Source organism: Chanodichthys erythropterus, chromosome 20 (genome assembly GCF_024489055.1).
Source record: "Chanodichthys erythropterus isolate Z2021 chromosome 20, ASM2448905v1, whole genome shotgun sequence".
Taxonomy (NCBI): Eukaryota; Metazoa; Chordata; class Actinopteri; order Cypriniformes; family Xenocyprididae; genus Chanodichthys; species Chanodichthys erythropterus.
Window position 1 is genome coordinate 23,248,721 of NC_090240.1, and position 27,922 is coordinate 23,276,642.

At 36.5% G+C, this 27,922-nt stretch overlaps 1 protein-coding gene across 1 annotated transcript; it reads right to left on the bottom strand.

Annotated features, from left to right (window-relative positions):
* Positions 1-103: 103 nt before the first annotated feature.
* On the bottom strand, positions 104-26,661 carry esyt1a (extended synaptotagmin-like protein 1a). Its single transcript, XM_067371225.1, has 31 exons — positions 26,126-26,661; positions 23,815-23,856; positions 22,676-22,810; positions 22,455-22,528; positions 21,604-21,676; positions 21,431-21,520; positions 20,691-20,746; positions 20,260-20,380; positions 19,850-20,026; positions 19,431-19,513; positions 8,917-8,965; positions 8,655-8,744; positions 8,453-8,554; positions 8,286-8,357; positions 8,093-8,179; positions 7,224-7,373; positions 6,981-7,139; positions 6,728-6,904; positions 6,091-6,173; positions 4,838-4,886; positions 4,622-4,711; positions 4,438-4,533; positions 4,223-4,294; positions 4,053-4,139; positions 3,815-3,961; positions 2,149-2,270; positions 1,935-2,033; positions 1,532-1,663; positions 1,347-1,452; positions 1,206-1,255; positions 104-1,120 (listed from the first exon to the last, which is right to left on the bottom strand). Exons 1-31 carry the CDS (start codon positions 26,465-26,467, stop codon positions 1,093-1,095), a joined length of 3,240 nt encoding a protein of 1,079 aa, XP_067227326.1. The 5' UTR covers positions 26,468-26,661; the 3' UTR covers positions 104-1,092.
* Positions 26,662-27,922: the final 1,261 nt, after the last annotated feature.

Below are 27,922 nucleotides of genomic sequence, written 5' to 3' on the forward strand. Positions count from 1 at the left end.
AAGAAATGAAATTATTTAAATGTACTAAATGTATGTTAAAACACAGAACAACAAAACACACGTGTTTAAAGTGCAAATGACATATTTATTAAAACTGCAATACAGGCTCTGAGTAATAGGGTGCAGAAGCACTACATTTCAATGTATAAAATATATATATTTTCTTCCATACGCCTGTTTATTCAAGTGTCTTTCTCATCAGAAACTAATTCTGTACTGCAAGACACAACTCAAGCATTTTTTGTAACATTTTTCGAGCAACTTCTCTCAGAGACTCATTGGCACTTAAAATTTAAATATTCATGCTGCCTTTTGGTTCAAACATACATACGTAAAATATTTTTTAAAATCTTTGGGAAAGTACAGACTTTGCACAGTGATCAAAACGTTTCTGATATGTGTAAAATGAACTGTCTACTCACAAACACGAAGCAAAAATATGTGAAACAAAGATATAAAGAAGTGTTCAGATAATAACTAAACAAACCCTGATTTCAAAACAATTAAAAATGTTCCTTTTATCTGGGCTTTTTAGACTTCCTTTTTTTTTTTTTTTCCTTAAAAAAAGAAATAATGAATACTAATATTTTGCAATTTGGTTATTTTGAAATGCATGGTGTAAACTTATCTGAAACCAAGCAATTCCAAAAGTAATTTTTGTTGAAATGTTGGAATGAAATGTAATAAACACTGAAATGTAATAAACACAGCTGAACAGAAGCTCCAACATCCCATTGCCTCATTCTCACTGACCCATAAAGTGCAGGAACGCATACAAAGTAAAAGCTACAAATTAAATACTTAAAAATGTAATGTAACATTTCTCCAACATGCTGTCATGTTGACTCAAGGTGGCATCCGCATAGCCTTCTTGTGCGAACACTATTCATTTATGGTGGGAATCAAGCAGGCTATATTTTGGGTCAAAGCTAGTTGCACAGCAAGATACAATCTTAGTCCTGACACCATCAAACTCAGGACAACCTGTTTTAGGAACACTCCGACCCCCTGCTTGTGTCGGGACAAGTAAACATCCGTGAAATCGACCTTCGCTTCAAACGACTGTGAATAAAGTCAACATGGGAAGGCCGTTCAGTTGGTCTCATGTGACAAGTCATACCTGAAATTATACAAATAAGCATAGATGTAAGCAAACACTCTGTGATCTCAAAGTAATCTACAGTGAACAACAGTACAGCACCTACCACTGTGAGACTCCTGTCTTGAGATCCAGCTGGCTCAAGTCTATCTGAACCTGAAACAGAATAGTGATTGAAATTTAGTATTTTGAAAAGGGTCTATAATGTCTGTGGTGTTGTTATCCGACTCGTCATGTGATGAATTACCTTGCCAAGAAGCTCTTTTTCACGACTCATGAAGGAAATGCTGTTCTTGACAGACACTTCGAGATGTTTCTGCTTAGCTTCTTCAAGTGACATGACAAAATCGAATCTGTAGGAGAGAGTGAAAGATGGTTAACATTCGGCTCTCCATGTCATCAGATAATGATTTGATGAATGTTTTTACTAACCTCTCATTGAACTCAGGTTTAAGGCTTTTCTTCTTAACAGTGGTCTTCCTTTTGGTGTTCCGGTTCTTGTCCGGAAGCAGAATGAATGAGATGTAAGTGTCTGGAGGATCCTTAGAGTAGGACGGCAAGTTCCTGTGCATCGATACAAAATTATGAAAATAAACTGAAGACCATAACCAGTAATAAGACTCTTTTTTTCCTTAAATATACAGTAGTCATAATACGGGCATTTCCTTAAGGAGGCAAGGGAGGCAGTGTCTGCTCAAAAAAAAAATGGATGAGAAAATAGTCGATATTGCCTCCCCTGAGCCCATTGAGTTTTAACAGACCCCCTAAAGCGTGCATTGGGTTTAGTGGGGGGGTAATTGAGAATGAATGGGGAAAAGTCTTGTATGATTCCTACCTGCAGGCATGTACAGTTATAACCAATCGGTTCTCCTCAGATGAATAGGCAACAGAGAGCTTCATCTGGGCTTTCCCGGATGAACTGGCATCCTCACCTCTGTATTTGCATCCATCCACAAACATAAACCAACACATATGTCAATGGCAGTTACTTTTTTGGCTTTGCCTATGAATACTAACCTACTGCTGCAAATGAAATATAGCTCACTCACCCTTGAGCGGGCACACTTCTGTGTCGGAGCTCATGACTGGCTGCAACAGATGCCTCTCCACTGGGGATGACATGACTAGCATCCTCCGAATCACTACATTGGGCCAACTTGCTGTCTAGGAGCTGATAAACAGATGTTTATCAATGTAAGTAACATTGATAAAACAAGAAATGATTCTTGAGCACAAAATCAGTATATTAGAATGATTTCTGAAGGATCATGTGACACTGAAGACTGGAGTAATGATGCTGAAAATTCAGCTTTGCCATCACAGGAATAAATTACATTTTAAAAAATAGCTGCGAGTGACAATTAAAGGGGTTCAAGCGCTTTAAGGCCTTTAAGCACATGTGTAAAAAAGGTATAATGTTTTATTAAGCAAGCCTGTAACCACCAAGATCATGGATGGAAAAGACCATTTACAGTCAAAACAGGCACTTTTCTAAGGAAATATATGTTTTAAACCTTTTTAACAGTTATTGAGGTTGAGCCAAAAGTAAAAACAATTCGATGGATAGCGGCTGTTCTAGAGGCAAAGTTGCTGAGAATAAGGAGTTCTACCTATGGTATGAATGTCATGGGCGTGTGCGAAAAAAAAACGCGTGATATACAATTCTCTATGCATGTAAAAAAACGCAAAGGTGCCAACGGTGGCCAATTTCTTTGAAATTTCTCACAGGCCTCTAGGGTCGTTAATCAAACAGACCCAGTGTGTTTCATTCCAATCGGCCTCCGTTAACCTCGTCTGACACCCGCTTGAACTTCATTGGCCGACGGCGATCGTGTCTTTCAAATATGGGAAAGTCCTTGTAGACAATCACGGCACCTCGGACAAAGACACCGCATGCCAGTTTTCAAGTCAATCGGACTGACTGTTGCATAGCTCTAGCGGTTTTTGTGTATTTTATAGCACCACCAAGTGGCCAGTCACATGTCCTTTTTTTTTTTTTTGCACGAGCACAGACCAAGCCCATACATAGGTGTGCCGAGTTTGGTGAAATTATCTCATTTCGTTCAAGAGGGATAGCCATTTTGGCCCACTTTGAACGTTTTGGTGTCCCATCACAGACATGAATAGAAATTTTGACCTTTTTTTGATCATTATTGACAATCAGACTCCAGAGCATCTTTCTGCAATGGTTTGGTTCCGACCAAGCAAAAAACCTAGTACTAGTTCGCAAAAAATCCAAAATACCCGAAAATTCCGGGTGATGATAGAATCTGAGATTTTGTTCATCTTGAGCCAATGATTCCAATGATACAAGACGACTTGATCCTGCAATTAACGGTTTTGGAGTTATGAGCATTACAAACTTTTGATCGCTGTAGCGCCACCATCAGGCTGATTGGAGTGAGCCTTGGTGACGATGTAGATTGGTGAAGTCTCTACGACTTACAGTTTGATCTGCTTGATCGCTTTTAGGGGAGAATGCTGATCCTTGAAAATTCTAACAATTACAAAAGGGTTTCAGCGCTATGCACTTGAACCCCTAAAAATATAGGGAAAACAGTATTTATAATATAATGTAATGTTTTTGGTTAAATAAATGCAGCATTGATGAACATGTGTTTAATTCCATGTTGAACAGAACACACTATATGGCAGAAAGTATGTGGATGTTGGAACTGAATGTAAATGTGTCCTGCTGCTCAGCACGTTTCTAACCTTGAGTTCAGCTCTCAACAGAATCTGACTCTCAGGCATGGCTCCATCCAGATTGAACCAGCGGTCCAGCACCAGATCCTTCTCATTCAGCAGCTCCCTCAGTGGAAGCACAAGTGAACCCAGAGCCAGACCCCAGCTGTGAGAGAGCTACACACAGCAAACAGCAATGTAAACATTGTCCTTCTGACATAAATGCACACCTTAAAATCAATATTTATTGTAAAATGCAGCTGCTCACTTTGACTATAAGTGTGTCTTCTGTTGGATTATGTATCAGGAAATGAAAAGCTTCATCCCATTGTGGAGAAGTCGAGCGATTGAAAACCTAGTAGGAAGATATGATCCTTTGTGAGTCTTTGATATTTTGATAACATCAGTATAAATGTCCCTAAATTTAAGAGGCCTTACTTTGGTCCGGTAGGATACATTTTTGAGTGATACTTCTGCTCCTGCCGTTGGCTCTTTCCCGCTCTTTTTTAACTGTGAACAACATTACATTTTCATTGCTGGGAGCTGCTAACATACAGTTCATTGAAGCAAAGTTGTTGCTAACTACTAGCTATGGCAAATTAAGTAGTGATGAAATGAACGAAATACTCTGATGAAAATAAAATGAAACTTACAGGCAGACCATGTGCTCTCTCGATATACACAAAAAGCAGTGCGACAGAGGGAACCGTTTTATTCAGGTAAGACTGACGATAGTTGTAATGTAGAATCTGGATACAAAAATCACAAAACCAAATCAACAAAATGTTAATATTTAATTAATTCAGATGAATAATAAAAGCATATATAAACTGTTACCTGTTCAAGTCTAGTGGGATCTGAAATTTTAGGCACCCATTCCAACACCAGATGAATTCGTCCAGACTTCACATCATTCAGAGTATACCACTGCATGAGGAAGCAGGCATTCATAAACAAAGCATAAATAGACAAGCAAAAATAGAAAGTATAAAAAATAAAAAACATTATGAATATTACATTTAAAAACATGCAAACATGCAACGAGAGACTCACCTGATCAGTAAACTGAGCACTGATGAGATCTCTGAGACTTACTTTAACCCTGCAAGCAGATGTTAATCACTACAGGAACAATACTGATATTCAACAATAGAGGAACTGATACTCTAGCCAAAATATTATAACATACAACACAAACTTACCTATACGGAAGAGGATTAGGGCCAAGCAATAATAAAAAAATTAAACCATCTCGAGATTAAAGTTGTTAAATTTCGAGAAAAAAGTCGAGATAAAATGAATATGAATAAAGTCATTAAATTATGAGAAAAAAAGTCGTTAAATGTTGAGAATTAACTCATTAAATTTTGAGAAAAATTTCGTTAAATTATGAGAACGAATTTGTTTATTTAATGACTTTTTTCTCGTAATTTAATGACTTCTCAACATTTTATCTTGACTTTTTTCTCGAAATTTAACGTCATTTTTCTCATAATTTAACAAATTTGTTCTAGTAATTTAATGACTTTTTTCTCGTAATTTAATGACTTTATTCTGAACATTTTATCTTGACTTTTTTCTTGAAATTTAACGATTTTCTCGTAATTTAATGACTTTATTCTCAACATTTTATCTCGACTTTTTTCTTGAAATTTAACGATTTTTTTCTCGTAATTTAATTACTTTATTCTCAACATTTTATCTTGACTTTTTTCTTGAAATTTAACGCGTTTTTTCTCGTAATTTAATGAGTTAATTCTCAACATTTTATTTTGACTTTTTTCTCGAAATTTAACGACTTTAATCTCGAGATGGTTTTATTTTTTTATTATTGCTTGGCCCTAATCCTCTTCCGTATTCCTGCCATTTTTAAATGAATCAGAGATAATCACTAGCATATTCTTAACACAAATGTACACTTTCATTGGATTTTATCTTTTTTATCTCATTCACTACCCTTAAAACCATCTGTCCTCAGACCATAACATGATTTGTCAACTTTGTCATACAAATTGTAAAAACAATTTTGAATTTTTAAATAATCACCCTCATTTCAAGTTGTTTCTATTTCTATTTTATAAAAAAAATTCACAACATCACTGTTTTTACTGGATTTTTTAGCAAATAAATACAGACTTGGTGAGCATAAAAGACTTCTTTCAATAACATTTAAAAAATCTTACCAACCTCAAACTGTTGAACAGAAGTTAAAGTGATTTTTTCCACTATTACTCAAAAAATCAGTACAATAAAAATAAACTAGGGCATAACATTTTGAAAGTAAAAGAGGAAGTTTGTGGCTTCACCTGCCAAGGAAGTCATCCTGGTCAATGTCTTTATCATAAAGTTCAAACTCCACCTCCTGACCTGGGAGCTGGGTCAAGATCACCTACAGTACAAACAGGCAGGTATGCATTACTTTTGCATATACGCTTTGTAGTTGAGACATTTGTTTTCCAGAGACGAAAATTAATTTTTTGAACATGCCTGCGGCAGTGGAGGAGTGAAGCAATTCTTAAAGGTATAGTTTGCCCAAAAATGAAAATTCTGTCATCATTTACTCACGCTCAGGTTGTTCCAAACCTATATAAATGAGTTTGTTCTGCTGAAAACAAAGGAAAATATTTGGAAGAATGTCAGAAACAAACCAAACAGATCTCGCACCCCATTGACTACCATAGTAGGGGGAAAAAAAACTATAAAAGTCAATGGGGTGCGAGATCTGTTTGGTTACTGACATTCTTCCAAATATCTTTCTTTGTGTTGAGCAAAACAAACCCATTTATACAGGTTTGGAACAACCTGAGGGTGAGTAAATGATGACAGAATTTTCATTTTTGCGTCAACTATCCCTTTAAGACAGAAATCAAGATGGAATCCTTCTGTTTTGAGAAAGAAGCCATACCCCTCCAATATTCACATAAAATAAATCAGCATGCATACCTCATAAAGTTCATTCCAGATGGGGTTGAGGTTCTCTTTGATGACCTGACTCTTAAAGGCCATTCCTCCCACTCGGATCTTCACATATGGATCACTCTTTCCCTTCACCATGCCACCCATTAAATTGTCCTTAGCGATGAGACTCTGGGCTTCTACTAGGTGGATCCGCAGAACACCCTATAATGACAATTACAAATATTGATAACTTCAATCCTGTATTTTGTATAAGTCCTACACTTCTCTACAGGCTTACCTCAGAAGCAAAACTGCTGTCTGGGCTAGTGTGATCAGGACGTTTTAAAGTGGGGGTCACCACTGTTGCCCCTGGAGACACTTCTGATTCAACATCTCCATCTCCGGGTAATGGAGACACAGGTGAGGTAAGGATGGCTTCTTCATTTAGCCACAACACCTGAAACAAATACCACAGAACTCCTGCATTATGTGTCCTCAAAGTTTTTAATAGTTTTTAATAACAAACAAAAATCAATCATACCCTCAGCATAAATGTGATGTAGATACGGCTGGCCGGTCCAGACTTTTCTAGTTGAAACCACTGATCCATGGTGAGCTCAGTGCTGGAGAGCAGACGGGACATGGGGATAGACAGAGCTCCCAGAGTCAAAGCCCTGTCATCATCCTTCACCTGGAACAGGTGGAAGCAAAGATAAACACAATTACAGTGAAGAAATGGTTAACATGAATACATACATTTAAAGTGACCCTATTATGCGGTTTTAAAGGTTCCTGATTTGGGGTTTATATGCATCCAAGTTCAAAAAATTTTCTAATTACACATAGCAGCTTCACTGCTTTTTTCAATGTCTGAAATAGTTTAATAAACGATTCATTCTCAAGAAACACCACCTTTCTGAGAGCCTACTCTGCTTTGATTGGTCAGACAGCCTAGTCTGTTGTGAGTGGTCTACCGCTTATAGCACGTGTCGGAAACAAAACGGCCATTACCATATCTGAATTTCAGCTCCAGAGGCTTCCTCAGCACATGTAGACAGTGATACAAACAGCACAACTACAGTGTCTGAGGGCGGGTCAAAGTTGACGTTGTTCACGGGCAGCCAATGAAAACCCTGTGGTGGCATTATGCTAATTTGTTACAAACCCATGTAGGTTCTTTCCTTTGGGAGACAATAACTCCATTTATTGTTCACTTTGATCTTTGAAACTTTGCAGACTTTTTACATTTACAAACAGCTACATGAAAGGTAATATCAGAAAAAAGCATGATGGGGCACTTTAAATGAGCATTTTAAAGGATATTATTGCAGTTAAATCATGAAAAACATGACATCATGTTTAAACTAATAACAATGTATATTTAATATTTTGTTATCTCAGTGACTATACCTGGATGTCGATATCTTGTTTGCGTGGGTCCTGAATAAAAAACGTAAAGGCATCCTCCCATACTGGATTATTAGTCCCATACACCGTCTGGATTATTAATTATGAGAGAACATATGTAATAGACTGACTCCAAAAGGTATAAATATGCCATATATTTTACATATGATGTATAATAAGAGCGATGATTTCATACCCTGCTCTCTTTGGTGGTATCCTGCACAGAAACCTGCACCATGGGACTGGGGTCCTTATTTCCTTTTTTAAACTGAATTGAAATACATCATACTGAATAACATCAATGTTTAAAGCACTTTTAACAAAACAATAGAAGAGCAATAGTGGTGCAGAATAAAAACTTACAGGTAGATCTTGTGCCCGGTCTAGATAAACAGTTAAAATGGCAGCAGATGGAGGATCTGCTGTCTTGCCAGATACCGTAATGTTTTGATTCCTCTGCAGCACCTATATTTGATAAAACATTAAGTCTAGAGATTAAAAAGAGCGGAGCGGCAAATACACTTTTTTATCAGTCTTTTTTTAAGTCTATCAGGTAAGACCTTACTTCATTAAGGCGCTCTGCAGAGGGCAGCAGAGAGAGCCATTCTAGCTTGAGATGAACCTGACCTGATGTTGCGTCCTGTAAAGTGTACCACTAAAACCACAGTGAAAAAGCATTGCATTACTATTACAAACAATATAGAGTGCACTGGTAAGACACAGAAAGGGTGGTGAAATAAATATGATCAAAAGACAGCATAATAATGGAAAGGTTTCTTGGTGTAAGAAAAAATAACATAAAAAAAGAATCAATATAAAAGATGTACCTCATCCAAAAGAACTGCTTTCTTTACAATACCTAAATCCAGCTTCATTCTAAAAAAAAAAAAAATCAGAGACAGAGAAAGACCAAAAAATAAATAAATAAATAGGGAAGCATTTCTCATATTAAAAATATTAATAACATTTATATTATTTATATTATATATTAATATTATATATTATATTTATATTATAAATAATATTAATCATATTTTGATCATCTTTATATATATATATATATATATATATATAAAACAGAATCCTTGATTCTGATTGGTCAATAGATGTGATTTATTCACGATAAAACACGACTATGACCGCTTCACCCAACGGTTCTGTGTATTACTACACAACACCCTTAGCAACCACTCTTAGTAACATAAACCATTTGTTTTCAATTGATATTGTTCATTGAAGCTTACTGTATTATGTAGAAGAGTATCACGAAAAAGAGATCGAGTGAGTGAGTTTATTACCTGCATTCAGATTTAGCATTTTCCTTCAGGTCAGTCCTATGTTCATAATAAAAAATCAGTTTAAATGTCCGATGTATTATCTTGTCCTTTTAACAGTTAAGGGGTTTTCCCATGACTGACAGCGCTAGTTAAAGCATTTGTCAGTTGTCTTGTTCCGTGTTCACAACAATTCAGTCTTTTTAAAGGTGCCCTAGAACCCTTTTTCACAAGATGTAATATAAGTCTAAAGTGTCCCCTGAATGTGTCTGTGAAGTTCGATAGTAGCCTATGCTGCTAACGGGGCTAAAGCTAACATTACACACTGTTGGAGTGATTTATAAAGAATGAAGTTGTGTTTATGAATTATACAGACTGCAAATGTTTAAAAATGAAAAGTCTTATCACCGTGAATACAGTAAGAAACGATGGTAACTTTAACCACATTTAACAGTACATTAGCAACATGCCAATGAAACATTTAGAAAGAAAATGTACAAATATCACTAAAAATATCATGATATCATGGATCATGTCAGTTATTATTGCTCCATCTGCCATTTTTCGCTATTGTCCTTGCTTGCTTACCTAGTCTGATGATTCAGCTGTGCACATCCAGACGTTAATACTGGCTTGTGTAATGCCTTGATCATGGGCTGGCATATGCAAATATTGGGGGCATACATATTAATGATCCCGACTGTTGCATCACAGTCGGTGTTATGTTGAGATTCGCCTGTTCTTCAGAGTAGAGGTCTTCACAGGTCCAAAAGTTCATACCCGAACCCGAAGAGACCCGTAAATTTGCTACACGGAACCGACCCGGCCCGACTATTAATCTGAAAGTTGGACCCGAACCCGCGCAGAACCGAGAAATGCCATAAATGTACTACCCGGACCCGTCTAAGCTGGACCCGGACCCGTCTGGACCCGATCGGCACATAGGTCTATTCCACAGCAAATTGCTAAAAAATAAGTCAATAAACAAGTTGCGAAAATAAAACGTGTTGTCTTACCTAATATTAGTAGGCTATAGCTTTCTCCCTTGTACCTGGCTGTGATGCACTTGCCAAGAAAGTTCATCCGTTATTCCTCTCTTGCCGATTGAAATGCTTAATCCACTCATTATTCCAGCTTTAAAAGTGACCAATGCGACTTTGCAGTTTTGCATTATTTCGTTGTATCTCGAGACTTGATTCAACTCACATAATAAAATAACTTTGACTGTTTGCCCTTTTGAACTATAATAACGATTGCTTGTTCAGTGATATGGCCGCTGACGTTAGCATACTTATTTTGCGGTCATTTCTGTGCTTTCTGAGCCGAGTCTGACCAAAACTTTAGATATAACAAGACGGCATAATGTTATTATAAAAACAGGATAAAAGAAAGTGCGCTCGCATGAGACATGCGCGTTAGCTGGAGCAACCTGAAACATAAGCTTTAAGCGTCACAGATTCGACATTCGTGTGATAGTTCATATTTTGTTAATAATTTGAAATAGGCTATGTTATTTAAATGTGAATGTGCAAGGCTACAAGCAGTTCTTGATATTTGAAGTTTGTTTGCATTACTGTTGCACACGATAGGAATAGTAAAACTCGATGATCACCGTTTGCTTGCATTAACTCCGCCCGCTCTGCTTCTGATGGCTGGGGTCACTCATGTTTTTTCACCTTATTTACCGGCTCATACTTTGCAAGTTACAAAACACAGCGCTGACTGACTCCCAACACGGCCGGGTGATCACCGAATCAAATCAGCTCGGGTATACACACAATGTTAATCAGACCCGGGAACCGAAGTAATAGATTAGGACCCGACCCGGACCCGGCTGACCATTTAAAATATAGTCCCGAACCCGTACGGGTCCCGGGTCAGGTCCCGGGTCCAATGGTCTCGGGTCTTCTTTGTAGACCTCTACTTCAGAGGTCTTTTGCAAAAATCATATTTACATAAGGAGGAGGAAACAATGGTGTTTGAGACTCACTGTATGTCATTTCCATGTACTGAACTCTAATTATTTAACTATGCCGAGGTAAATTCAAATTTTTAATTCTAGGGCACCTTCATTGTAAAAGTTTTCGCTATAGATTGACACACTCCTAAAGACAGTCTTTGCCGCTGTCGTGCCGAAAACTGATCGTCTGCCGAAAACTGACTGCCGTCCGCGGGAGCGCGCACAGCATGTTTTAAAGGGTATCGCCCCTGTTTCTACACGTCTACAGCTGCTTTTATCATGATCAAACGGCCATAACCTGCAAATGCATATAACTCTGTGTCCGTGGTAATATGTCCGTGCTAATAGCAAAGAAACGTGTCCTGTAATGCATAATCAAAATTATTCATTTAATTAATTTGCCGTACTGCTTAATCACGATTACGTTTATTTAGTTTTGATTAAGTTGCTCGAGCATGATTTTTACGTGATTAACAGAAAGCCTATTTACTTGCTTTGTGCCAAACAATCCAGTCCTGTTTACGATGTGAAATACCTTTAAATGGTAAATAAAATCCATAAAATGCAGATTTACACTTGCCGAAAAGTGATTACAGCCTCTATTTATTGAGTGAACTGTTCTTTCTGCCTCAAAATGACTTGATTTCATTCATGGCTATACTATTGAACAGATCATAGCTCATTCAGTCCTTTTTATGTGTTGAAATACCTTTTAAATGGTCAATACAACCCAGAAAATCAAGTTTTACACTTGCCGAAAAGTGATTACAGCCTCTATTTAATGAGTGAACTGTTCTTTCTGCCTCAAAATGACTTGATTTCATTCATGGCTGTTATATTTGACAGATTATAGCTCATTCAGTTCTTTTTATGTGTTGAAATACCTTTAAATGGTCAATACAACCCATAAAATCAAGTTTTACACTTGCCGAAAAGTGATTACAGCCTCTATTTATTGAGTGAACTGTTCTTTCTGCCTCAAAATGTCTTGATTTCATTCATGGCTGTTATATTTGACAGATTATAGCTCATTCAGTTCTTTTTATGTGTTGAAATACCTTTAAATGGTCAATACAACCCATAAAATCAAGTTTTACACTTGCCGAAAAGTGATTACAGCCTCTATTTATTGAGTGAACTGTTCTTTCTGCCTCAAAATGTCTTGATTTCATTCATGGCTGTTATATTTAACAGATTATAGCTCATTCAGTCCTTTTTACCTGTTAAAATACCTTTAAATGGTAAATAAAACCCATAAATTGCAGTTGCTGAAAAGTGATTACAGCCTTTATTTATTGAGTGAACTGTTCTTTCTGCCTCAAAATGACTTGATTTCCTTCGTGGCTGTTATATTTGACAGATTATATCTTATTCAATCCTTTTTATGTGTTATAATACCTTTAAATGGCCAATAAAACCCATAAATTGCACTTGCCGAAAAGTGATTATAGCCTCTGTTTATTGAGTGAACTGTTCTTTCTGCCTCAAAATGACGTGATTTCATTCATGGCTGTTATATTTGACAGATTATATCTTATTCAATCCTTTTTATGTGTTATAATACCTTTAAATGGCCAATAAAACCCATAAATTGCACTTGCCGAAAAGTGATTATAGCCTCTGTTTATTGAGTGAACTGTTCTTTCTGCCTCAAAATGACGTGATTTCATTCATGGCTGTTATATTTGACAGATTATAGCTCATTCAGTCCTTTTTATGTGTTGTAATACCTTTAAATGGACAATACAACCCATAAAATCAAGTTTTACACTTGCCGAAAAGTGATTACAGCCTCTATTTATTGAGTGAACTGTTCTTTCTGCCTCAAAATGTCTTGATTTCATTCATGGCTGTTATATTTGACAGATTATAGCTCATTCAGTTATTTTTTTACCGGTTGAAATGCCTCTTAAATGGTAAATAAAACCCATAAATTGCAGTTGCCGAAAAGTGATTACAGCCTCTATTTATTGAGTGAACTGTTCTTTCTGCCTCAAAATGTCTTGATTTCATTCATGGCTGTTATATTTGACAGATTATAGCTCATTCAGTTATTTTTTTACCGGTTGAAATGCCTCTTAAATGGTAAATAAAACCCATAAATTGCAGTTGCCGAAAAGTGATTACAGCCTCTATTTATTGAGTGAACTGTTCTTTCTGCCTCAAAATGTCTTGATTTCATTCATGGCTGTTATATTTAACAGATTATAGCTCATTCAGTCCTTTTTTACCTGTTGAAATGCCTCTTAAATGGTAAATAAAACCCATAAATTGCAGTTGCCGAAAAGTGATTACAGCCTTTATTTATTGAGTGAACTGTTCTTTCTGCCTCAAAATGTCTTGATTTCATTCATGGACGTTATATTTGACAGATTATAGCTCATTCAGTTCTTTTTTACCTGTTGAAATGCCTCTTAAATGGTAAATAAAACCCATAAATTGCAGTTGCCGAAAAGTGATTACAGCCTCTATTTATTGAGTGAACTGTTCTTTCTGCCTCAAAATGACTTGATTTCATTCATGTTTGTTATATTTAACAGATTATAGCTCATTCAGTCCTTTTTACCTGTTAAAATACCTTTAAATGATCAATGAAACCCATAAATTGCAGTTGCCAAAAAGTGATTACAGTCTCTATTTATTGAGTGAACTGTTCTTTCTGCCTCAAAATGACTTGATTTCTTTCATGGCTGTTATATTTGACAGATTATAGCTCATTCAGTTCTTTTTTACCTGTTGAAAAGCCTCTTAAATGGTACATAAAACCCATAAATTGCAGTTGCCGAAAAGTGATTACAGCCTTTATTTATTTAGTGAACTGTTCTTTCTGCCTCAAAATGACTTGATTTCATTCATGGCTGTTATATTTGACAGATTATAGCTCATACAGTTCTTTTTACCTGTTGAACACCATACAGACTTTATCAAAGAATTTGCTGATTTTCTATCGGAGTTAGTACTAGCTGCAGATAAAGTCCTTGTTGTTGGTGATTTTAATATCCATGTAGATAATAAAAAAGACTCATTGGGATTGGCATTTACAGGCATTCTAAACTCTATTGTTGTTAGACAACACGTGTCAGGACCCACTCATTGTCATAATCATACTTTAGATCTAATATTGTCACATGGAATCGATATTGATGCTTTTGAAATTCTGCAGCAGAGTGACGACATCTCAGATCATTATCTAGTCTTGTGTATACTACATTTAGTCAAAGCGGCTAAACTGCCTCCCTGCCATAAATATGGTAGAACCATCACTTCTACCACTAAAGATCGCTTTATAAATAACCTTCCTGATCAGTTTCATCGCCTTAGCATACCAGACAGCTTAGAAGACCTCGATGTTGCAACAGAAACTATTGCCTCTGTCTTTTCCAGCACATTAGATTCAGTCGCTCCTTTGCGTTTAAAAAAGATTAAGGAAATTAATCCAACACCATGGTACAGTGAGCACACTCGGGCCCCAAAAATAGCAGCCAGGAAAATGGAGCGCAGCTGGAAGTAAACAAAACTAGAAGTATTTCGCATTTCGTGGAGAGAGAGAATGATACGTACAGAAAGGCCTTAAATACTGCTAGATCTGTCTATTTTTCAAAACATTTAGAAGAAAATAAGCACAACCCGGTATTTATTTGATACAGTGGCTAAATTAACAAGAAATAAAGCTTCAACTTCTGATGTTTCCAAAGAGCACAGCAGTAATGACTTTATGAACTTCTTTACTTGCAAGATTGATAATATTATAGAGAAAATTATAACCATGTAACCGTCTACTACAGTATTGTGTCAGACATTGCATTGTAGTGTCCCTAAAGAAAAATTCAATTCATTTACTGCTTTAGGAGAGGAAGAATTGTCTAAACTTGTTAAATCATCAAAATCAACCACATGTATGTTTGACCCTATACCGACTAAGCTATTGAAAGAGATGCTTCCAGAGGTCATAGATCCTCTTCTTAATATCGTTAATTCATCTTTTTCACTAGGATACGTACCAAAAATTTTTAAGCTTGATCCTAGAGAATTAGTCAATTACAGGCCGATCTTGAATCTTCCTTTTTTGTCAAAAATACTAGAAAAGGCAGTTTCATCACAACTATGTTCCTTTTTAGAAAGAAATGGTATCTGTGAGGATTTCCAGTCAGGATTTAGACTGTTCCATAGTACTGAGACTGCTCTCATTAGAGTTACTAATGATTTGCTCTTATCATCAGATCATGGTTGTATCTCTCTATTAGTGTTACTGGATCTTAGTGCTGCATTTGACACTATCGATCACAATATTCTTTTAAATAGACTCGAAAATTATGTTGGCATTAGTGGAATTGCATTGGCATGGGTCAAATCATACTTATCTGACCGTTATCAGTTTGTAGTAGTAAATGATGAGATGTCATATCAATCACAAGTTAAATATGGAGTACCGCAAGGCTCAGTACTAGGACCGTTGCTTTTCACTCTGTACATGCTACCCTCGGGAGATATCATTAGGAAGCATGGCGTTAGTTTTCACTGTTACGCTGATGATACTCAGCTCTATATTTCTTCGCACCCTGACAAAATTTATCAATTCACAAAATTAAAGGAATGTATAGCTGATATAAAAAACTGGGTGACCAGTAATTTCAGCGATTCTAATTTTTGGACCAAAAACCTCTTCATGTAATAACCTTGAATACTGTCTAACACTTGATGGCTGCTCTAAGTCTTCGTCGTCAGCTAGTATCCTAGGTATGCTTTTTGATACCAATCTTTAATTTGAAGGCCATGTTTAACATCTGTAAAACCGCATTCTTCCATCTTAAAAATATATCTAAACTACGACATATGCTCTCAATGAAAAATGCAGAAAAGTTAGTTCATGCGTTCATGACCTCAAGGTTAGATTACTGTAACGCTCTACTGGGTTGTTGTTCTGCTCGCCTGATAAATAAACTACAGCTCGTACAAAATGCAGCAGCTAGAGTTCTTACTAGAACTAGGAAGTACGACCATATTAGCCCAGTTCTGTCATCACTGCATTGGCTTCCTGTTAAACATCGTATAGATTTTAAAATCTTGATAATTACTTACAAAGCACTAAATGGTTTAGCTCCCCAGTACCTAAGCGAGCTCTTAATGCATTATAGTTCTTCACGTTTATTGCGATCTCAGAATTCAGGCCAGCTGATAATACCTAGAATATCAAAATCAACTGCAGGCGGTAGATCCATCTCCTATTTGGCACCTAAAGTCTGGAACAATCTTCGTAGCATTGTTCGGGATGCAGACACACTCTGTCAGTTTAAATCTAGACTAAAAGCACATCTCTTTAACCTGGCATACACATAAACCATTATAAATGTATATTTTATATAAGCTTTATATTTAGCTCATTCAGTCCTTTTTACGTGTTGAAATACCTTTACATTACAAATAAAACCCATAAATTGCAGTTTTACAGTTGCCAAAAAGTGATTACAGCCTCTACTTATGGACTGAACTGTTCTTTTTGCCTGAAAAAATGATTACTTCTACCCAGTAAAAAGAACTGAATGAGATATAATCTGTCAAATATTACAGCCATGAATGAAATCAAGTCATTTTGAGGCAGAAAGAACAGTTCACTCAATAAATAGAGGCTGTAATCACTTTTCAGCAAGTGTAAAACTTGATTTTATGGGTTGTATTGACCATTTAAAAGGTATTTCAACACATAAAAAGGACTGAATGAGCTATAATCTGTCAAATATAACAGCCATGAATGAAATCAAGTCATTTTGAGGCAGAAAGAACAGTTCACTCAATAAATAGAGGCTGTAATCACTTTTCGGCAAGTGTAAAACTTGATTTTATGGGTTGTATTGACCATTTAAGAGGCATTTCAACAGGTAAAAAAGAACTGAATGAGAGCTAATCTGTCAAATATAACAGCCATGAATGAAATCAAGTCATTTTGAGGCAGAAAGAACAGTTCACTCAATAAATAGAGGCTGTAATCACTTTTCAGCAAGTGTAAAACTTGATTTTATGGGTTGTATTGACCATTTAAAAGGTATTTCAACACATAAAAAGGACTGAATGAGCTATAATCTGTCAAATATAACAGCCATGAATGAAATCAAGTCATTTTGAGGCAGAAAGAACAGTTCACTCAATAAATAGAGGCTGTAATCACTTTTCGGCAAGTGTAAAACTTGATTTTATGGGTTGTATTGACCATTTAAGAGGCATTTCAACAGGTAAAAAAGAACTGAATGAGCTATAATCTGTCAAATATAACAGCCATGAATGAAATCAAGTCATTTTGAGGCAGAAAGAACAGTTCACTCAATAAATAGAGGCTGTAATCACTTTTCGGCAAGTGTAAAACTTGATTTTATGGGTTGTATTGACCATTTAAGAGGCATTTCAACAGGTAAAAAAGAACTGAATGAGCTATAATCTGTCAAATATAACAGCCATGAATGAAATCAAGTCATTTTGAGGCAGAAAGAACAGTTCACTCAATAAATAGAGGCTGTAATCACTTTTCGGCAAGTGTAAAACTTGATTTTATGGGTTGTATTGACCATTTAAGAGGCATTTCAACAGGTAAAAAAGAACTGAATGAGCTATAATCTGTCAAATATAACAGCCATGAATGAAATCAAGTCATTTTGAGGCAGAAAGAACAGTTCACTCAATAAATAGAGGCTGTAATCACTTTTCAGCAAGTGTAAAACTTGATTTTATGGGTTGTATTGACCATTTAAAAGGTATTTCAACACATAAAAAGGACTGAATGAGCTATAATCTGTCAAATATAACAGCCATGAAGGAAATCAAGTCATTTTGAGGCAGAAAGAACAGTTCACTCAATAAATAGAGGCTGTAATCACTTTTCGGCAACTACAATTTATGGGTTTTATTTACCATTTAAAAGTATTACAACACATAAAAAGGACTTAATGAGCTATAATCTGTCAAATATAACAGCCATGAATGAATTCAAGTCATTTTGAGGCAGAAAGAACAGTTCACTCAATAAACAGAGGCTATAATCACTTTTCGGCAAGTGCAATTTATGGGTTTTATTGGCCATTTAAAGGTATTATAACACATAAAAAGGATTGAATAAGATATAATCTGTCAAATATAACAGCCACGAAGGAAATCAAGTCATTTTGAGGCAGAAAGAACAGTTCACTCAATAAATAAAGGCTGTAATCACTTTTCGGCAACTGCAATTTATGGGTTGTATTGACCATTTAAAGGTATTTCAACACATAAAAAGAACTGAATGAGCTATAATCTGTCAAATATAACAGCCATGAATGAAATCAAGTCATTTTGAGGCAGAAAGAACAGTTCACTCATTAAATAGAGGCTGTAATCACTTTTCGGCAAGTGTAAAACTTGATTTTCTGGGTTGTATTGACCATTTAAAAGGTATTTCAACACATAAAAAGGACTGAATGAGCTATAATCTGTCAAATATAACAGCCATGAATGAAATCAAGTCATTTTGAGGCAGAAAGAACAGTTCACTCAATAAATAGAGGCTGTAATCACTTTTCGGCAAGTGTAAATCTGCATTTTATGGATTTTATTTACCATTTAAAGGTATTTCACCTCGTAAACAGGACTGGATTGTTTGGCCCAAAGCAAGTAAATAGGCTTTCTGTTAATCACGTAAAAATCATGCTCGAGCAACTTAATCAAAACTAAATAAACGTAATCGCGATTAAGCAGTACGGCAAATTAATTAAATGAATAATTTTGATTATGCATTACAGGACACGTTTCTTTGCTATTAGCACGGGCATATTACCACGGACACAGAGTTATATGCATTTGCAGGTTATGGCCGTTTGATCATGATAAAAGCAGCTGTAGACGTGTAGAAACAGGGGCGATACCCTTTAAACATGCTGTGCGCGCTCCCGCGGACGGCAGTCAGTTTTCGGCAGACGATCAGTTTTCGGCACGACACCGCCATCGAATGGCATAATAACGTAACTTCTGTTGCCGTTTATGGTCAGGAACTATTTTTTCCGGCGGAAGGAAGGCTTTATATATATATATATATATATATATATATATATATATATATAATTTATAATCTGTAATAAAATAATACCTCCCAAGAAAGTCATCCTGGTCAGGATCTTTATCAAACACTTCCAGCTCCAGCTCTTGACCAGGTACTTCATGAACAATCACCTAACAAACACACAAACACATACAGAACATATAAAATATGCGATAAACTGAATTAAGCAATAATGCTGCAAAACATCTTTAAGATCTGGAACACATAACCTTGTCGTTATTTCTCTGAGTTTGTGTTTTTGCTCAATGCTCATCTGATCTCAGCACATGATAGTCACATCCTGCACGGTCACATTTTGTTTTTATCTTGCAGTTGCCAGCAGTTACAAGAGCCACACCACAGTTAACATCTACACAGTGTTAGTGGTTTGAAAAACCACAGCTTCCTTTTACACAGAAATGTGATACTTTTTCAGCAGTCACATGCTACCAATACATATCTCTGACCTCGTACATCTCCCTCCACTGAGGATTAAGGTTGTTGTCCACGTGGTGGGAGGTGAAGGTCTGCGTTCCCACCCGTAGCACTGCATACGGGTCAGACTTCCCAGATATCACGCCTTTCATGTAGTTATCCTTGGCAGCAAGGTTTTCTGCCTCCAGCAAGTGGATACGCACAATACCCTGTGGGAAAACACAAAACAACTGTAAGCGGAGTGCTTGAGGTATGTCTATATTAGCATATGCATTAATGGAAATGAGAAACACGCCCTTGCAGTTCAACATTAAGAAGCAGCTACACTAGACAAACATGCATGATGAAACTATGGAGTATTAAGTACATTTGATGGATCTTGAATAGTTAAAATGGAGGTTAATATAGTTAAATACTCCATTAGAGCACAGTGAAGTGTTACCCGTGGCAGAGGGGAACGCAGCTGTGCTACGTGCAGGTTGGCCACCAAAGGCACAGTGAGACGATTGGGGAGAACCAGGAAAGAGGCGATTGCATCCATTATCATAGTGTCCGACATGGCACTGAAAATGAATGCAAGGGGTTCGTACAGAGAAAATGGAACACAAACAAAATACATTTGAACTATTTGACAGCATGGCTTCTGGGTGATTATAATGGGTTAAGCTATGATAAATATGAATGACTGCATGTTTCCCTACTTTATTTGAATAGAGGGAAGCAGACTGAATAATCAGAACAGTGCTCTACTGATTATCAATGAATGAAGCCAATGAGAAGATAGAGTTACAGTATTAATAGGTCTAGTGGAGTTGTTGTATATCTGAATCATAAACCCAAAAGAGAACGATGATACAAAACTAATGCACTCACTTCAAACCAGGTATGTCTAATAAATTGGTGAGGCCAGTCCAGTTGATGTCAAGTTTCTATGGGGAATTGACGTAGAAACAAAGAGTAATAAGTAGTAATTATTATCATGTAATACAGTAATTAAAATTAGGGATACACCAATACCATTTTTTAAGGACCAAGTACGAGTACTGATACTTTTTTCTAGTACTCGCCGATTTCTCTCTCTCCTTTTTTTTTTTTTTTTTTTTTGGAGATGTTGCAGTTTTCCAAGCACAACACAGTGAGACTAATGGATGTAGGAGAGCTTCTTTATTATTACTGTAATGAAAAAAGTAATAATTTTTATGTGCTTGTCACAAACTTAAAGAACAAAAATTTCACAGTGTCCAATAACCTTCAAAGGGCATAATTACCAATATATATAATTGTATATAATACAGAGATACAATTAAATAAACTTGTTTTTCAGATACAGTAGGTTTACTTACCATGTATACATTTATTTAACATATTTTGTTGTTTTATTAACATTAATGACAAATAAAGGCTACGGTCCCTTTAAGACCGAATCCATGGATACTGACATATATCCTGTTTTCACCCAAATGTTTACATACACTTGAGCCATAACCTACTGTATTTACGTGAGATACTCCACACGATGGACATTTTGGGGTATTTTTAAGAGTAGCCTAAGTACATGAGCTTAGTATCAGTATCGGTGCATCCCTAATTAAAATGTAAAACAGTTGACTAACCGGTCTGCGAATGAAGAACATGGTGACGGCTCCAACAAGAGGAACATCTCCAATTAGAGGTTCCAAGATCACCCTCAATTTTCCATGGAGCTATAGAAAGAAGGATGCTGGTTTCAGTCAATGAGTCTTTTATCTGTTAACTTTAACTTAAGTCCCATTGTCCTCTTTCTCACCTGAATGCCTTTCACCCCAGCTTTACAGAAGTACTTCTTCACCTCAACGTTAATCTCCACATCTCCAGCATAACTGCAACAGAGCACAAAAGTTTTAAATATAAAGCCAGAGGTTCACAACATTCCAAGACCCATTTTTGGGCCCAAAAGGTCTTGTGACTTTCCATTTGACAGAATTAAGACATACACTTTAATATTACACAGCCAGGAAATTATAAAAAATATTATAATATAGTTCATGGGCAGCACATGCAGCACAGTTGCACTTTGAGTGACCCAAGCTCCAATCCCTAGGGTTCGTGCGGATACTGTAAAATGAAATTCCAGGACTTTCAAAGACTTTTCAAGCACTTTAGCCATTGAAAGGATACAATGACAAATATAACGTAATTCAAACTGATTTTTTTTTTCTTTCATATTTTCCCATGAATATATGATTGACCTGAAGAATGAAAGCTGTATCATATACTTGGATATTTATATGAGCAATATCACGCTCATAGCCATGCAAAATGGCTCTATACCAGACAGGGTGCAGCATTAACTTGGTGTGAAAAGACAAAATTAAACACTAATATCATATATATTGTCTTTCAATAATTCAAGCACTTTTCAAGTACCTTTTCATATGTCTGTTTTCAAGGGTTTTTCAGGACTAAAAGTCAAATTCAAGTACTTCAAGCACTTTAAGCACCTTGTACGAACCCTGAATCCTGTCCCACCACTTTGCTTCCTGTCCACTCACCATTATACTATCTAATAAAAGCAAAAAAACACCCAATATTTAAATTAAAAAAGAAAAAATAGACTGTTGAGAACCTGTTTGCTAAGAAAGAGGACAAGGACACTACCTGATGTAAAGATCCAGTATCACCTGACGCTTATCATACTCAGTGTAGGCCTTCACCCCAACTACCTTCATAGCCTGTAAGAAAAAAAAAAAAAATGTATTTAGACATCTAAGTCAATAGCCTGCATTTAAAAAAATATCTCTGGCAAGCAGAAATTGAGAATCAAATGTAAATATGAGAAACATATGCAAATAACTTTTATCAGAAACAGATTTGTATACCCTGTCGCCCAAGTCAACTTTGGTGAAGGTGAGAGTTTGCAGATGAGCGCTGGCGGATCGGATCGAAGGGGCAATAGTCTCCACCAGCAGCTTTTCCAGATATTGTCCAATAAACGGCCAGGCCTGCTGCAATATCTGAGCCAGAATAGTTACAAACAATAAGAACTGGTAGAAACTCACGAAGATGACAGTATCAAGTCAATGAGGACATTTTTGCTTCCTAGAGAATATATTATATAAGGTTTGGAACAACTTGAGGATGGGTAAATGATGAGAGAATTTAAATTTTTTTGGGTGAACTATCCTTCTGCAGTTTGTCAGTCAAAACACAGACAGAAACCACAAGAACTTGTGGTTGCCATTTGAGGAAGAACACAAGAACCCTATAGAGCCTTTATCAGATTGCTGCACTCAATAAACTCTAATGAAATCCTTTTTAGGTATCATTAAAATATAGATTGATTTTCTATACATTGGAGCAACAACTTAAATGTGTGCTGTTCAGCTTCACAGAAAAGATATGATTAAATAAAATGGCAAAGCCTGCATCTTAACAGATGATGGGTGGAACTTGTTGGGTGTGTTTGCAAAAGTCATCAAATCAAGTAACGTTTAAGAGCAGTGTGTGTTTGTAGTGAACTTTGAAAGCACAACCCACAATCAACCCTCCCCATTCTCACTCTCCAAACTTAAAAGGTTACTTGAGGCAAACCTTTGAAGCTTGAATCCTGACAACAAGCCTGGTGTGCAAGAACAATCTGTGAAATGTCTGTCCTGGTACTCTGAGAAGCTCTTCTATGTGAATAGACTAATGCAATCTCAAAGCCAGTATTAAATCTTTCTGCTATAAAAGGAGAAAGAATGAAGGAATCAGGAAGATCATGTGGTAGTGAGTTTTGCAATAAGGTTTTGCAATGTAGTCTGTGGGTCCTTTATTCTAAAATAAGGCCTATTACGCCGATGACAACAGAGACATCACTAACTTAATAGACATTATGCAAAAACTGGAACTGTTCAAATATTTATCTGCAGGGACTGAATTTGAAAACATACACACGGTGCCCTCAGGAACACAGAGAAGTGAGAACAACAGCTGTGGTCACGTGCACATTTGTGTATTTGAGCAGAGAGTTTAATACCTTGTTCATCCATTCAACCTTTTCCACATCAGGGAAGTTCACCTGAGGAAAAACAAGGAGTACATTTTGACTTCCGATGTCAACACTTATAACAGATTGCTTTTACATGCTGTATGCAAGGAGTGAAGGAGACCTCTTATTTTGTACACTGTAGGTAAATACCGTGAAGGTCGAGAGCTGTTGTTAACAAAACAGCAGCCTTTTCCAGGGAAGAGATCAGCTGTGCATACACAGGTCATTCTTGCACAAAAATACTTGTAAATGTTTAACAAAATGCATATGGCAATGGTTGATCATAATAGTAAAGCAGAAAGAATCTAAAGAGAGGGTGAATAAAGTATGGGCAGTGCTAAACAAATATTTAGTGGCAAAGGAAACCTTGATTAAAGGTCATCTCTGATTTCAGATTAAATGTGTAACAGTAAATAAATAAAGAATACATTTCAAATAATACAGTTAAATTAAAATAATAAAGGTAATAATATAAAAATCCTTGATCCCCAACCAGGAACTTTGAGATATACATTTTTAATATCTAAAAAATATATAATAAATATATACATATGCATATATAAATATACTGGACAACGGTAGATTAAATAAATGTAATACATATTTACATGCATATATAGGCTATGTAAAGACACTGGACAAAGGTAGATTTCTGCAGCAGTGCTCTTTAAATTTAAACACAGAATTTGTAACAGGATGTGGGAAGGTTTATAAAAAAAATTAAAAATCAGTTAAACCCACTATGTTCGAGCTACTGAAGCATGTGAGGAAAGTGGCACCCCTGTTTCTCTGAGCACAACTTCTTCATGTTTCCTATCACCCCCTCACCAAATTCTTTCTGCAAATGGCTCATTTTGCCATTTCGCAGCTGGTGACTCAGCCTCATGAGATTGGATACTTTAATGTCCAAATATAGCAAGGGTTGGACAGACTTTGGAATGTTATGAAGTTAACGAGAAACGGAGGATGAAAGGAGGGAGGAAAGAAGAATATAAACATTGACTGCGTCAGAGATTGTGTAGAATGCTTATGAAAGGAACACAACTGTAAAAATGTAACGGCAAAAGCGGTTCACATCATGATGATGTTGAAATGCAGGGGCATGATCATGCATTTTGACTGAAGATAACGTTGCAATATTGTTATAAATACAGCACCAAAACTATGAGTTTCTTGTTAACAAAATGAAACGAACCTTTTGGACCCAAAAATCAGATGAGTGAAGCACACTTATCTCACTATAATGACTAGGCAGAATAGCTACTTTGATGTTCAATGAATAATCTTTATCTAGTAAGAATAAAAATGTTACTACTACAAACTGGAATACACATAAATGGTGCCTAATAAACAGGACGCAGTCTCTATTCAATTACTGCTGCGAAGCCTTGAATAGATACCAGCAACTATTTTAATATAATTAACTAACTAAAGAATAAGTACTGGCACCCTGTTACTAGTAAAACTGTAATAGGTAGGCCTACTAGCAACTGAAATGCATACCAGGCAGAAGTGGATAGTTAATATCTGAGCTACAGGTCATCATTAAATTTAAGAGGTAAATGTAATTGGTTACCAGTCAGGCCTATACTTACTAGTTAATGGGATAGACTAGTAGCAACCTAGCAGGAATATACACTAGCATGTAATGATAAATATGTTTTAGTGATCTTAATACGTATACTAGGATGCATATGTCAGAAGTGAATAGTTGATATCTGAACTACAGATCTAAAATTCAATGGTAAATGCATTTGGTTAGCAGTTACAAATGGGATATTTATATGGTATAGTGACCAGTAACCGGTATATGTACTAGCATGTAACTAATACGTTTTAGTGACTAATTTAATAGATGCTAGTCACTATTGGAATAAGTAGTAAAATGAATTGTTACTAGCTAGTCACTACTGGATTAGCTACGTACCAGTAACACTGAAAATAGATGTTAAAGAAATACCTATAATTTGCTTCACAAGTGTGTAATTATGACTAAAAATATTCATAGGTTGAAGAAAAATGAATGGGATTGTTCTAATAGCTAACAATTTGGACTGTAAAAGTGGGTGATTCAAATCATAACAGTAACAGACGAAATCAGTCTGTCAGTGTCACAAGAGCACCCAAATATACACTTTTTACGCTTATTGTAAACAAAAATAGGCCTAATAGCAAGAAGCGGCATGATAAACCCTGCATGTTTTTCTATCTGCGCAAAGATTTAATACATTTGCTGCAGACTGCGGTGGTGAACTTTTGACAACCAGAATGATACCGATTATGGTGTAAAAACGCTTACCCATGCCGGTAAGTCCCGTTTACTTTTAAACACCCGTGTTGGTATTACATCCTGCTCATTCTCCAAAACATACATCGCGCTTTGCAGTCGCGCTTGTTTTCCATCGCGACTGTGTTTCCATCCCGTATACACCAGAAGACCGAGCAAAACTAAACTGATACTGAATCCGAAATATCCAGCTAGGTAGACTGGCAGTAAGGCACCGATGCACTTTCCAAAAGACCAGAGAACTGACACGGCGTGCTTTCCAGCGGAATCCTGGGGTAGGGCCGAGTCCGCAGCCTCCGGAGAGGCACCCGCTCTCGGCTCTGCATCATCAGATGACATCGGCTCTTTCTGCATCAAATCCTTCTCACTGTGAGCAGTTCCGCGCTAGACACTATAAACAAATCAACACAACTCAAAACGAACGAGTGCTATACACGTATGATTAAATATAAGCAGGAAATGTCTCATAATTTGTCACTCTACAAAAAACAGCACCGACGTCAGCTCCTTTGCAGCGGAAAGTTGTGGATTTGTAGTTTGCTTTTGAGAGAATAGGGCGTGTAGGGGCGTGTTTGAGCCCTCCTCGATTCTTGTTAAATCCACACCGAGAACCTCAAGTGCCTGGGTGTGAGATAATGCACATTTCGTGGTCTTCCTGAAGACGGCAGCTGTAGACTCGCCCATCATTTGTTACCAGTCACTGAAGCCCCGGTATATGTATGGTGTGCGCTACAGAAAACGCTAAAAGCGTTAATGTTCCAAAGCATTACATTAACGTGGGTGTTTACAAAGTACTGTCATGTGGCAACCACTGCGGTGTCCTGTCGTGCATAAGTGGAAAATGGATTTTAGTTAATGAAGTGTAGGCTAACAGAAACGAACATTTGTTAAACTGGCAAAGCTGCATGCAATAAAAACTGTAGTCATCACCGAGGTTATGTTGCTACGCAAAACCGCAAGTGAGATTAAATCTTTAGTATCTCTACAGATTAATACACTATTAATGCAAACGTTTAAGCTTAAATCAATGTATGGCATTTACTATCATACATGCTTTATACAATTACTCTGCCTAAGACCCAAGGTAAAGTCAAGACCTAATGCCACCCTGCTATCAGATTGATAAAAGCACCGCTATATAAAATATGACATGCACTAAATATCCGCATTATGTTAAAAGCTGCTGCAGTTCTCGACCTGGCAGCAGGGGGCCTCAAAATGACTCGATTTAAAACCAGCATTAAAATATATTTGGTTGTTTTTATAACATGTACATTGTGAACTTATTTTAATGTATTTTTAGGACTATGTGCCTTTTAAATGTTTTATAGGAATTGTGTGTCCATGAGCTACTGGATCCTTTAATTTCCCTAAAGGGATGAAGTATTATTCATTGATTTGACTGCACTGACGCTATTGGATAACTGACAGAACCACTTGTTGAAACTGATCTTTACAACTGAACCAAATCAATACTGGACTGACTTTCAGACACCATTGCTATACAACTGAAATGAGCCGTTCACATTGAATGTAATCACTTTAAAGCTGCTTTGAAACCGTATTATATAAAGCAGTAAATTGCAGCTCTACTATGAGGGTGTCAAGACAGAAAGGTTGAGAGCCACTGCTATACACATACTACATTGCAAACCAATAGCCAGACATTAAACACTTTCTGATGAGCGCCGCATGTCATACTATGAAATTGTGGGGAAGTTACAATTTAAATGGCTTCACGTTAGAGAAATTAGCCTTAGCAATCTCTTCAAAATGAACTGAGTGGCAAAGGGAAAAAAAGCCATTAAA